The sequence below is a fragment of the Temnothorax longispinosus genome, chromosome 8, assembly GCF_030848805.1.
Source record: "Temnothorax longispinosus isolate EJ_2023e chromosome 8, Tlon_JGU_v1, whole genome shotgun sequence".
In the NCBI taxonomy this organism is placed as follows: Eukaryota; Metazoa; Arthropoda; class Insecta; order Hymenoptera; family Formicidae; genus Temnothorax; species Temnothorax longispinosus.
The window spans coordinates 9948822-9963034 of NC_092365.1; the positions used below are offsets into that span (position 1 = coordinate 9948822).

Consider the following 14213-nt stretch of genomic DNA (forward strand, 5'->3'; position numbering starts at 1 on the left):
CCCACTTCATCCTCTCATTCTCCCTTTTAATTCACCTTCTCTCGAAAACCCTTTTCTTACTCCTCTCCACTCCGGGCCAAACCGTCCACCGCTCTCCCTCCGTCAACCACCAAATACGTATTTATTATATTTAATGTTATTCTTGCAATTCTCTATATTAAGTGGATATAAAATACACATATATATCGTATATATACATATATATAACATTAACATAATGTTTTTAAAATCATGTTTAACTGCAATAATTAAATTATTTATATTAAACCAATTAATAATTTTTTAAATAAGTAATTTACCTGACGAGACTAATTATTTCTTATCCACTAATTATTAATTTTCAAATAAATAATAATTTATTTCTTACAAACTATTAGTTTTTTTAATAATAAAGAATTTATTTTTACTATACAAATTTTTACGTAATTAGAAATTTTTTTCTGACAAATTATTATTTTTTCTTTGTAATGCGTAATTCACTTTTACCTAACTATTATTTATTTTACGTAATTAGTAATTTTTTGTGACTAATTACTAACTTGCTAGTTCAATAAAACTTTAGGTAAATATGTACGTAGTATTACGACACTCTCTCCAATTTCTTTTCAAATTTTATGTATTTTGGGTAGTAAAAAATATTCTTAAAAGGAAAATTGTCGTTTCGTTTGTTTATAATTAATACTTAAAATATCACAATATCAGTATAAGTAAAGAAATAATAATTTATGAATGTATATTTTACTTCTTACTATTAGATCATATGTTATTTACAACTTCATTCAATTCAATTCAATTCAATTTGTTAAAGCAGAGAATAATTGAAAGCATAAATACAGACAATATGTGTGAGAGAGGCAATAGGAGCCCAGCGCGGTACTCAGTGCGCAATAAATTTACCACGTGTACATATAAAACAATATATTTAGTCGTTAAAGACAAAAGAAACGAACGTTTCGGCCCTTTCTTTGGCCATCCTCAGTGTAAAACTATATCAATTCCGCGCAACGCAATTTCCTACATCCTACCTTGATTGTAACATTTAACGTAATCAGACGCACAATAACAAATTAACGTTAGTCACGATGATCACATCGGTCGATTATGTAGCGCATTCGCAGTCACAAAACTCTCCAGGCATGGTACGCAGATGTATATTCCTCTGTATTTGCCCGATCTCCGGTGTGTCTGAACTCCGGTCGTACAACGCATCTCACCGCTCGACTCCTCGGTTGGATAGCCAAGAAGTGGCTGAGATTTCATGCACGGAAATTTCTTAGAATCTACAATTTCGGAGTCAGACACACGACGTCAGTGCGCAAATAAGAATTAAACTTTTTACAAATGAGTGACAATTGAGCAGAACTCACGGAAATTCAATGCATTCACTCTCGGGGCCACTAATCCATCGTAAAATGTAACTGTATACGACGCTTTTATTCTACATGTCTCGGTGAAGTTACGTGAGACACTGCCGTGACTATCAAATTCGGAGGTCGATAAAGGACTCGAAACAATGATACACGCCGTCGTTATACATCGGTTCAGGAATAACAGTGTTGTGTGTTTATTTATCCGCGGAAAAATTAAATTTTTCGGAGCTTGTCGATAACATTCAGGTAAATGTCAGGAAGGCATTCCGTGTCCGTCTGCAAATTCAAGCCGTTTTTTTGCCTCTAAATCTATATCATCTCAGATATTAGTCGTTTATGATAATATTGTTCACTATCTAGAATTTGCACGTCATCCCATTTGAAATCATGATTACAAGCTTTTCTATGATCAGTAATGACAGAATGGCCCGCAGTCTTTCGTCTAATATGACTCTCGTGTTCCGTTATTCTCGTTTTTAGTTGTCTCCCCGTTTGGCCTACATATGAGGCGTCGCAGTTATTGCAGTTAATCTTGTAGACGATGTTTCTATGCTTGGTTTTGGGGAGGACGTCTTTATGCGCTTTGATGAACGTTCCCATTTTGTTTAGACGTTGGTACGACGAGCGAGGAAGATTGTCCAGCGGTAGTAGAGATACCAAATGGCCACGTACGACTGGCACTTTGGTTCGGACAGCACACGCGTCTGCGGTGGCTCCTGTCTAGCCGCCTGTCTCCACCTTCGCCCGATCTCCAAGCACCAGAGCTTGTTCACCATTGCGCGGCGACATAGCGAGCATTGTAGGAAGAGCAACAGCAGTCGTTTAGAGGAAGGCAATCCTGTGAACGAGAGTACCATCCTCGAGAGAGACTGTCTCGCGATGACGCGACGACTAATGTTGCTGAATTGCTCCGTGATCTTAGGAACATATGGAATTGTAAAAAATGGAGTTATTTCCTTCTCGGTCATGTTGTCGTTCCCTCCGTCTTTCCTATAGTTCACAAGTAATTTAAGTCGCTCATGTAAGACTCTAAAGACAAAATCGAGAGGGTAACCATTGTTGAGTAAAATCTCAATGACCAGTCCGAAGTTCTTGGCGTGAAAGGACGGGTGAGATAACCGAAAGACTCTATCGATCAAGCCTATCACTGTCCCTCTTTTTTGACAAGTAGGGTGCTGAGACATAAAGTTTAAGTACCTCCCGGAAAAAGTTGGTTTGTGAAACCAGTCAAATGTTAGCCGGTTATGTTTTAAGATCATCGTGACCTCCAAGAAATTTAATGTGTCTCCCTCTCCTACCTCCATCGTAAACTGTAATCTCGGGTGGAAGGAGTTGAATACATCTAGAGTGTGCTGAAGCAGGGCGGACGGAGCTGCAAGAGCAATGTCATCGACATATCTATTAAAGAACGAGGGGGTGTATCTCAGAATTGTAAGGGCTTTATTTTCCAAGTCTTGCATAACTATATCTGCTCCTATAGGTGACAAAGGAGAGCCCATGGGTGTCCCGAAGGTTTGTTGGTAAATCCTGCCATTAAAGGTAAAAAAAGTAGAATTTAACACTAATTTGACCGTTGTGAGAAATTCTGGTTTCGGAATTTTGCATTTTGCTGCAATATAATTCCATCTGGCAGAAATGCTATCCAACACCATTTCAACGGAGACGTTATATATAGTGAACAAGGAGACAACATCGAGAGAGATTAGCTTATAGCCGTCTTCTATCCGTGTGTTCGCCAGTCTCTGAACTAGTTCGAAGCTGTTTTTTATGTGGCTTTTTGCCGTCGGAAAATTCTCTATCATTATTCGGTGGAGAAAGGCCGCAAGATCGTACAGAGGGCTATTCAGAGAAGAGATAATCAGTCTAAAAGGACAATTTGCCTTGTGGATTTTTGGGAGCCCGTAAGCTCTCGGCAACACTCCGTCGCTGCAATATACCCTCCTATAAGTTGAATTCGAGATGAAGTTAGACTTTTTCCACTTAGTTAGTATTTTCCTAGCATAGGCGGTGAGTTTATTTGTAGGGTCTACGTTTATGACTTGATATGTCTCTCTATCACCCAGCAATGATTCAATTTCGTTGATATATTTATTCTTGTCAAGAGCCACTGTTACATTCCCCTTGTCTGCCCTTGTAAGAATTAAATTTGGATTGTCGTTGAGAAAAATTTTTGTGTCAGAGACAAGTTTTTGAATTTTAGTATTAAATATATTTTTCGGAACAGAATAATAATTGGGGAGGTTGTTAATGATATTAATTAATCGGTTTCTTATTGCAATTTGATGTGTTAAACTGTGTTTTTTTAGATTATTTTCAATACTCTTTATGAATTCTATCATTACGCTATTCTTATTGGTTACCGGAAGACTAAAATTATTCCCCAGTTGCAGAAGGCATTGAATATCTTTCGGAATCACTGTAGACGACAAATTGACGAACCATTTGTCATTAATCTGCATGAATGTTGACTGAGTATCAACAAACGACTCCGGACTCACCTTAATCTCAATTTCCGTTCTTTTGTCATTGTAAAGTCGGTGTGTCGGTTTAAACGAAAACTGGAAATCCCCGCCTTCAGGTGGGTTGGAATGTTCCGTGGGGAAGTTACAATAATATTTTATCGTGCCAATATTTGCGGACCGGTCAATGGATTTCGAAACAAAAAATTCAAATTTCTTGTTGATTCTGTAAAAGTGACTTCTAAAAAAGGAAGACAACGGGCCACTCTGTCTTTCAAAAAACGAATTGCAGACGGACGTCGGTACGCACTTGTACATAGATTTCGAGATTCTAAATATTTGTATGTATGCAAACCTAGCGCGGCAATAGTTGTCCCTGAGTTCTATGTTTATAAGTTGTCTAGTGAAACGAAGTTTGCAATATTTATATTTGCCGATTGCCCTGTGGCTGACAAGATTATTCTCGAAGTTCGATAGAAAATTCGAGACGTGTGACGGTGTGATATTATACCTAATGCATTTCCGTAAAAATTCGATACTTAACTTGCATCTAATGAGAATCTTATTGTACTTAATCCAATCCTTGAATAATCTAACCGCGCACCTGCCATAATAATAATAAATGTATTAAAAAAAAAGAATAAAATCGACGCATTTTTCAGCCTGCGTGTAACAAATATAAAGTAAAAAGGCTCATTGTATAAATCGACAATATGTGTGAGAGAGGCAATAGGAGCCCAGCGCGGTACTCAGTGCGCAATAAATTTACCACGTGTACATATAAATACAGCCAACACATAAATACAGAGTATTCTCTGTTTAACCAAAAGCACAAACTGTTTTCTGCTTAAATTGTGATTCTTTATGTTTTTATCCTAAAACATTTTTTGAATGGGCCATGTATTCACATTACCAATTACATCTTGAATTGCAAGCAAGGACTATTATTAATCTAAAAATCTCGTGTACTTGTAACTCGTGCGTTCGCGTAAAAGAGTCACGGCGGTTTCGCGCTGCGCGTGTACTTGGCGCGAGACACTAGGGGAAACCGGGGCTCATTGGCACCGTTTTCATAATTTCGGCATTTGAGTTTTTATACAACTAATTATTATGATTAAACAGTACTAATATGATAGAAAGAACCATTCTCTACATTTTCATGCCAGAAACGCTTCTGTAGACTGTACAGTTTCTTTGTAATAAGTAAAATACGAATATGCTGAATTGTAGCTAACTTGCCCCGATAGTAGGGTAAGTTGGCTATGCGACAAAAGTCCATGTTAAATTAATAAAAATAGAAACACAAAACGGGTAACAGATATGTACTTCTTGATAAAGATTGTATCTTTTAAAGTTATTTTGTAATGATCGAGTAGCAAAATACTGTTGCAAAATAACAATTGTAAACTATTTTAGATGTAGCTTTCTTCAACATAAAAAAATTAGGTAAAACTGAAGATTAAGGGCGACTTCACCGATTTCAATGACCTTGATGTATGTTGTCAAGGTCATGACCCCGAGTGACCTTCAGAAGGTTTTAGCCGTCGCTCGCTATTCGTTAAAAAGTTATTAACAAAAAAAAGTTTGGAAAATATAGCAGCTATTTTGAGTATTGGAAGGCATAAAGAACGGTAATTATGCAGTAATAGGGACCACCCTCCGATGACCTTGACCTTGACATATGTTGTCAAGGTCATCCTCCTGAGTGACCTTCGGAAGGACGCGTTTTAAAAGTATTTAAGTGTTTAAAGCGCGTCAACTAACCTATGTAGGTTAGTGACGCGTTTTAAACACATAGGTTAGTTGACGCGCTTTAAACACTTAAATACTTTTAAAGCGCGCCACAAACCCATGTGACCGCAGGGGGATGATAAAGAATTACAATAAACTAAGTAGGTTTATATATTTTGAGCTTGTAAAGCGCGTCACAAACCTATGTGGCACCTTGTTTTGCGTGGAAAGTGTATGCGCATTGAACTATTTTGACATATATATTAGTTATTTATGCCTTCCAATACTCAAAATAGGTGCTATATTTTCCAAACCTTTTTTTGTTAATAACTTTTTAACGAATAACGAGCGATGGCTAAAAGCTTCTGAAGGTCACTCGGGGTCATGATCTTGACAACATACATCAAGGTCATTGAAATCGGTGAGGTCGCCCTTAATCTTCAGTTTTACCAAATATTAATACATATATATCTAGCTTTTATCATTGTAGGTAGCAAATCACATGCTCACACAGGTCTTACGCGCGCAGCAACAAGTCAAGCTAAGCGTGTCTTGATATGAGCCAACATACCCTATCCCTACATACCTTTGATTTCAGTCATTTTATTACAATAAATTACTGTTCCTCAAAATGACATGTCGTATAGTAACAGAAACTTTTCTTTTAACTAATAATACGTCACTTTGATTTACTTCTCAAGTTGAAGAGCATTATTAATATGATATTTTAAAACGCTCGAAAACTTGCCATTTCTTGTATTAGAGTTTTCTCTTTTTCTGTAATACTTGTTTGATTTATATAAAACTTTGGGAAAAGTACCTATATCATAAAAGAGATATCTTGTGATAACTTTTCCATTGTTTCTTTCGCTATAAATACATAAACGGAACGCATTGCCAACTTGCCTCTTGTGCCAACAAGCCCCGATCTCCCTTACATTCGCCGCTTCATGCTCTCTCCACCCAGGACGGACTTTATTGGTATCATTGTCATGGACATCACTGATTCCAATTCTTTTTACCATGACAACTCACACAGCAAAATATATCACCAAGATATCTAGACGATATCTGAATGACGGAATATCTGATTGCGCAAGATAGCATGAAAATATCTCAGAGACATCTCCAAGATTATAAAAAGCTATGATAATTTTATCTTACTTAGATATAATATCTGATTCTGCATATATATTGGATATCTATCCCTCATTTAAAAGCAGATATGTTATATACTACTCAAATAGCAAGAAAAATAAAGAAGAATTTTTTTTAAATTCTTGATTTATCAAATTAATTTTTTTTCCGTATTTATTTCTCTGTTCTAAAATGATTCTTGAGAGTTCAAAAGAAATTCATTTTTATGTCACCAATTCTGAAATTCTGAATCCTTCGTCAGATGTAAAAGAAGTTTTTTTACATAAAAATTCGCAATAAATTCAAAATTATGCTTTGATACTAATCCAATATTTTGCATTTTGCCATTTCTGCACTGTATGATATCTCGGAGATATCACGAAAAATATTAGAGCCAAGTTCTTACAGGCTCGCCTTTTATTCTAGTGCGTAAGGATTTTTGCGAGAAGGTACTGGCGCATATAGCCGCGTCGCGGCAGTGCATGTTACTAGCGCTCGCCTGAGCAAAAATTTTTTAAGTCCCCTCACGGCATGTTGCTTTCGCGCCGCGGTTGTTACTTCCGGCGCAGCCCCAGCAAAAGTTTTCTAAGTCCCCTCGCGGCGAGTTGTTTTCGCGCTGCGGTCGTTACCTCCGGCGTCGCCCGGTGATAATTTTTTAAGTTCCCTCGCGGCGTGTGGTTTTTGTTGGGACGAATCCGTACGGCGTCCAAGTCCTCTCGGATTGTTTTATTGGCTACGAATAAACTTGAGTTAATCTTTATAAAATATATATAAGAGCTAACCGTGAATCGGCCATATATTCGAATGCAAATGTTGCAGAAATGTCTTTTTCAAAGATATAATGTGATATTGAGTAATGATGTCTTGCAGATATTCTGTGAATATCTGAAAATAAGATATCTTACATTTGACTTGAAATTGTAGGCATAAAGATATCTGGTTATATCTCAGATATATTTTGCTGTGTGGGAATATAATGAATTAGTAAAATTAATGATATTCAACATTTGTTTGTCATCAAACGAATAAAATGATATCATTAGGAAATCTGCTTTCGGCGGAAGTTTGAGAATCTAAAACCATTTTTTTAAATACTACTATTATTATTTACCAAATTATATATGATTGATGACTAGCCCAAAATTCTTATGAAAATGGGTGAAGTTTTTCTCAAAATTATTACATAACAAAACATCTGCAGCCAAAATCTTATTAACATAAAAAACACATAAGGAATACAAGATATAACTATTAATTATTTACTTTTTATATTAAATTGTGCTCCGAAACTATTTTTAAAAAATAGTTCTTAAAATAATTGTATTCATCAAGTTTTTCTTCGTAATCTTATGACTAAAAGCAACGTGATCTCATTTTAACTCATATAATCACATGACAGGTTTTCGGTAAATTTAATATGCAAAGCAGCTGGAAACATTGCTCTGCATTTCAATCCACGATTGGATAGAGGATATATTGTTAGAAATACGAAAGTGCGTGGATCCTGGGAGGACGAAGAGACCTGTTCGCCTGCAGGTCCAAGCGGATGTATTTTCCGCCGAAACACTTATGTACATCTTATGATCTTCTGTACGAATGATGCATTTCAGGTAAGAAGCATACAGGATATCTTATAATACTAATGCTCACTTCTATCAAACAGATTAATTTTACTCTGTTTAACTTGTTTTTTTATCTTTTTCTAATTTTTAGAACTGGTGGGCCACTAAAAACAAAAAAATAAGCGTGTTTTTTGGAATTTTACCTAATTTATTCGAAAAACGCTCGGACACTTTAGTTGCAAGAGGGAAATAAAATGATAGCAATGATTTGATCTTGAATGGTTGCTTGAAGGTCACGCGAATGTCACCTTCAATTTTTTAAATAAAACCTCATATATTATAGTATATTGTTTAAAAGGGCATAAAATAAGAAAAATTCTGGCGCAAACCAGAGGTCGATACGTTGACCTGTCTGGGAGTTATTTAAGGTCAAAAATTGGCTTTTTCGAACTTTGACCTTAAATAACTCCCGAACGGGTTAACGTATCGACCTCTGGTTTGCGTCAGAAATTTTTTTCTTTTATGCCCTTTCAAACAATATACTACACAATATGAGGGGTTTCATTTAAAATTTTTTAGTTGGTGTCTTCTGGGGCGCTGAAAATTTTAAGTGAAACCTCTTATATTGTAGTATATCGTTTGAAAGGACATAAAGGAAATTTATGTTTGCGCCAAAATTTTTCTTATTCCATTCCCTTTCAAATAATATACTATAATAAGGAGGGTTCTGTAGAATTTAATGCCAGATCCGTAACGTACCTTTATTAAACACTCTTATTCAGGTTAGCAATAGCAATCATTAAACTACACGTCGAATATATTATACAGCTTTTTATTCAGCTAACTCAGTTACAAGAAGTATTTCGTGAGAAAAACAGACAAAAGGAAGGAAGGAGGGAGGGAGGGAGGGGAGAGAGAGAGAGAGAGAGAGAGAGAGAGAGAGACGAGTGTAAACAAAAGCGCTATGAACCAAAAGAACTAAAATTATTACCAGATTGTATTGGTCAAAAGATAACTCGAATCTATATACTTTATCGTTATATGGGTTTAAACGTAAAAATCCAATATTACCAACACTCCTCGTTTAAACAATCATTCAATGTTACACTTTCTTACTGACAATTAATGGTTTTGTGAACAAATCCACGATCATCTCTTCAGTCGGACAATCTTTACATTGAATAATTCCCTTGTCGATGTAGATAATACCTAATGAAATGGAATTTCGTATCAATGTGCTTGGTCCTATTTGAAAATCTTTCTTTTTTGTACCAATTTCAAACAGCTCTGGTTGTCTTCATGAATCGTTGTTGAAAAGTCAATGTTCTGATGCATATCCTTCAAAAATTTTTGTAGCCAAAAATGCTTTTTGACAAAGTATCAGAAGGTGCAACAAACTCTGCTTCTGTTGAAGATAATGATACGCATGCCTGCTTGCGACATGACCAGCTGATTAAACCTCCATTGTAAAAAAATGCGCTGCCACTATTTGACTTTTGTGTACTACGATCTCTCCAATTTGCGTCTGCATCGCCGATTAATTCATTCTCGTCACTTGCTGTATTATTCAATTTTAATTTTGATGTGCCTTTTAGATACTTGACGACGCGTTTTAATTGTTCTAATATTCTTTTGAAATCTTTTGCGCAAGAATGCTAACACTTGCCGTGATATCTGGTCATGAATTTACTGACACATACAATAGGCATCCAATTAGTTTTTGTAATGGCCGTTGTTACGCATTTGATCTGATTTTGTTGATGACTTGTAATACCCGACGTCCAACGGTGTGTTCGCTCCTTTTGCGATTTGTAAACCAAAACTTGATGCAATCCTCTCAATATATTCTGATTGATAAAGCTCGAAATTTCCACCTTCGTCTTGTGTCCACCTTAATGCCAAGATATTGTTTTATTTTTCCGAGGTTTTGCATCTCAAACTTTGCTGAAAAAATTCTCTCAATTGTCTTTATTTGATCTCTTAACTTACACGCCACCACAACATCGTCGACGCAAATGAGTATGTATATAGCACCAATCGTTTTCTATTTTTTTCGAATACAGGTACTGTTAAAAGGCTCTGTATTGAACTGTACGAGAAAGGGAAAGAGCAATACCAATTGAGATCAATAATTCGTTTATAATTGTTCGAACACTCTTTTTATAAATGAGTGAGTAAAATGCAGCATGAGTTATCAACGTTTAAAACTATACATAATTAAATATATGTATATCATAAATAAATTCAAACAGATATATTCTGATAAGAAGAAGGTGAAGTTCTTGTTTATCTTTAAGTTGTTAATTACATTAAACTATAAAAGTATAAATCAACGAAATGGAGTGTTATTGAATAATGTAAGCTATTAAATTATAAATGACTTGAATTTGAAGAAAATGGTAATCTTTAATTAAGCCGAAGGACCATGTGAACTAGAATTAAATTGTATTTATAAGAAATGAACTATTATCTTTGTGTTCTGTTTGAAGAAGCATGTACAAAATATTAATTTAGTTTATCAGAATATATCTAAACATATATAAACATATCAAGGCATGAAAATTATGCAATTATCACAACAGAGCATGCATAATATATCAAATATCACGTCAGAACATGTACAATATGTCCAATATCACATCAGAACTTGCACAATATGTTAAATATCACATCAGAGCACGCACAATATATCAAATATCACGCAAACAATCTCTAAATATTCTAATTAATCTCTTTTGATTAATTACACAAATATCAACGGAATTTAACAATGCTTTGGTTAGATGCGTTAAACAGATGTTAACTGAAATTCTGATGGAATAAATTACAGTGAAGATTCCCTTAAATTGAGCAATGACAAACGTTTGTTAAGTTATTGTAAATTATAATTAAAGTAACTGAATGATTTTACTTAACATAGATTACAATAAAAAGAACGTCTTATTTTAGTTAGTGTAAATTAAAATTAACGTCTTGTTCTTACAAAATCTTTCTATATTAACGTCTTGCATGGAATTGGCTCGAATCTTGATCGATTGAGTGATGTTTCTGAAACCAAGAGAGTTACATCACAAACTCTTCTCGGGTTTCATTGAAACACTACTAAATATCTGTGTTCAGGATGAACGGTTCGTCGAACCGAACAGGCAGAGAGAAGATCTCTCGTGGTTCCTGGCGTCGGCACTAGGAGCTGGCTGAATGATGTCGTGTCGGCATCATTCCTTTCTCTCAATTATTCCTATGGACGGCTGGCGAGGGTGCTCCTTCGTTGTATGGAGGAGCTCACAAAATGGCCGGAACAATCCGTAGTCGTTATGCGATGGAAATCTCTTTTCGTCAACTCTCGTTGGAATTCGCCGTTCACAATCAAGAATAGATGATTTGAGAGCGCACGCAAAGCAGTTAACACGACTCTTTACAATGAAATCACTCAATCTAAACTGTTAACACAATGTTACAAAACGTAAAAGCACGTTAATCAAAACGTGTTGCTAGCTCGAACTGTAAAGACTGAATGGCCGAAAACGACGCACCGAGAGACGATCGTCGCTTAGTCTTCTTCGTTGAGAAAATCAGAAGTCGGAAGTGCGCCCTTGACAACGACAAGCGCCGTTTGTTTTTTATTGCTCTCTACCTTTCCTCGCGATCGTACTTTACGCGGTTATTTTTAAACAGGTACAGATCAGCTTTACTTTGTATAAAACCCGCTTCGATCAATACTTCATAAATTGTCTCATTCCAAGCTCTTGCTGCCTGCTTGAGACCATGCATAAATACTTTTCTTCGGTAGACATACCTGATTTAGATTGTTCTTATTAAAGCCTGGAGGTGCTTTATAAAAATAGTTTCATTAAGCCTTCCATTTAGAAATGCCGTCTTTGCGTCCAAGTGTTAAACCATTAGTATCTTCTTTGCCACTGATAACAGAGTCCTAAATGTAGATTGTCGAACCACTGGTGCGAAAACTTTATTGTAGTCGGTTCCAAATTTCTGGGAAAAGCCTTGAGCTACAACTCTTGTCTTGAAGCGCTAGATGCTTCCATCGGTATTTGTTTTTACCTTATACACCCACTTGCTCCCTATTACTTTTCTGTCATCTGGTGGGTCTGTCAACTGCCATGTACCATTCCTTTCATGTGATTGTATCTCTTCGTACATAGCTTTAATCCATTCGTCCTTTTCTCTGCATGTGATTGATGAGTTTTTGGGTCTTTAATCTCTTGCTTTGCCACAAGCATTTCATCAATCAGACGTTTTGGTGGTTTTCCTTTCGTTGTTTTTTGTGAGACACGTGGAGTTTCTGTTATTTTTACTGATTGTGCTTCGACTTGATGAACTTACTCCTCCTGAACGCTGGTATCATTCGCTTCATCGCCGTACTTCCTTTACTGATGATTCTAAATTTATGTCCACATCTTGCTGAACTGTTTTATTTGAATTTATTTGATCAAACTTGACATCACGACTGATTACTTACTTTTTCGTGACAGGATAAAAAAACGAAATGCTTTTGACTCGTCGTCGTACACCATGAAAATCATCTCTGTTACAGTCTGATCAAGTTTCTTTCTTCTTTCCGCTGGAACATGTACGAAACATCTACTGCTGAACACCTTGAAATGCTTCAGGGAAACTCTTGTAAGAGCCCGGGAGGTAGAGGCCAAAATCGGTCAGTGATGTTATTAAACTTGGAAAGCCATTTTTTCTCTTATTTTAGTGCTGAAAATGACGAAATGCAGAGTCTGGCTGCGGCCTCTTCCGGGACGACGGGCGTCGGGCGTCGGGACGCCGTTGACCTTGTCATAAAAATGAACACATTGGAATGATTTTATTAAAGCTGAGACTTTTTATGTACAATGTTTAGTTAATAAAAAACAATATTGACAGAGTCTGGCGGCTGTCAGCCGGGACGGCATGAGTCTGGCGACCCTCTAAACATGTAATGAAAAGTGACCCCCAGGAATCACTTTATTAAACCTGCAGGTAATACGAGAAAAAATGGCTTACCAAGTTTAATAACATCATGTCCAATTTTGGCCTTTACCTCCCGGGCTATACCGTTCCATCGCTCAGGGTTGCAAATAATTAAGTCAAATTTTAATTTAAATTTTCACGAATAAATCATAAATCAATTTTAAATTATTAATTATACTAATCTTTAATTCACAAATCAATTTTGATTTGTGAATTACACAGGCTTTAATTCATAATTAAAATTTGATTCGTGATTTAAAGCTGGTATTATAATTCACAAATAAAATTTGATTCGTAACTATTTAAATAATTATTTAATTATTTAAAAAATAACGAAATAATGCTTATCGCCAGAACTCTTCGGAGAACGTTAGGACACGTTCAGAACTGTAGGAAAATTATAATAGAACTCACAGAATTGTCAAAAATTGTCGAAAAGTTGATTTTTAAATGTTAAAAAACGGCAAAAACTTGAAAAATAATTATTTTACGGACAAAACTTATATGACTTTTTAGTAGAATTTTGGGAACACTACGGAGAACTCTTATCAGATCGGCTAGAACGTGTAAAAAAGGTTTTCTTAAATAAAAATTTCTTCTTATGTGTTAAATATGGTTTTTATCTTAAAAATAATTGCATTACTAGAAAGTGATTAAAATTTTTTGCAAAACTACGTGGAAAAGTCGCAAAAATACGATCCGGTCGGAACTGTTACCTTTCTTAGATAGGTGTTACAGTTTGGGCACTAGCATTGATATATTTGATACAGAACTGTAGAACTATTGTAAAACAAACTAGAACTCCGAAGAAATAATTGAGTTTCACGATTTGGTGCGTTGCGTGAACTTAGCGCACCATATTTTCAAATTCGATTTTTTTTGTAATTAATCATCCGGAACTATTTAAAATGCTTATCTAGAACTCTAGAACTATTCGAAAAAAAGTCAGAACTCTAAAAAAACTTTTAGATTTTTAGGTA

At 35.6% G+C, this 14213-nt stretch overlaps 2 protein-coding genes across 2 annotated transcripts in view; one reads left to right on the top strand and one right to left on the bottom strand.

Annotated features, from left to right (window-relative positions):
• LOC139818258 (galectin-4) overlaps positions 1-14213 on the top strand; it is a 115770-nt gene that overhangs the window by 20240 nt on the left and 81317 nt on the right. The window contains exon 3 of the mRNA XM_071786876.1: positions 8097-8307. Coding sequence (XP_071642977.1) covers positions 8097-8307 — 211 coding nt within the window. The remainder of the gene's footprint in view (positions 1-8096; positions 8308-14213) is intronic.
• LOC139817749 (uncharacterized) lies at positions 1976-4793 on the bottom strand. Its single transcript, XM_071786042.1, has one exon. The coding sequence runs from the start codon at positions 4145-4147 to the stop codon at positions 1976-1978; it is 2172 nt and encodes a 723-aa protein (XP_071642143.1). The 5' UTR covers positions 4148-4793.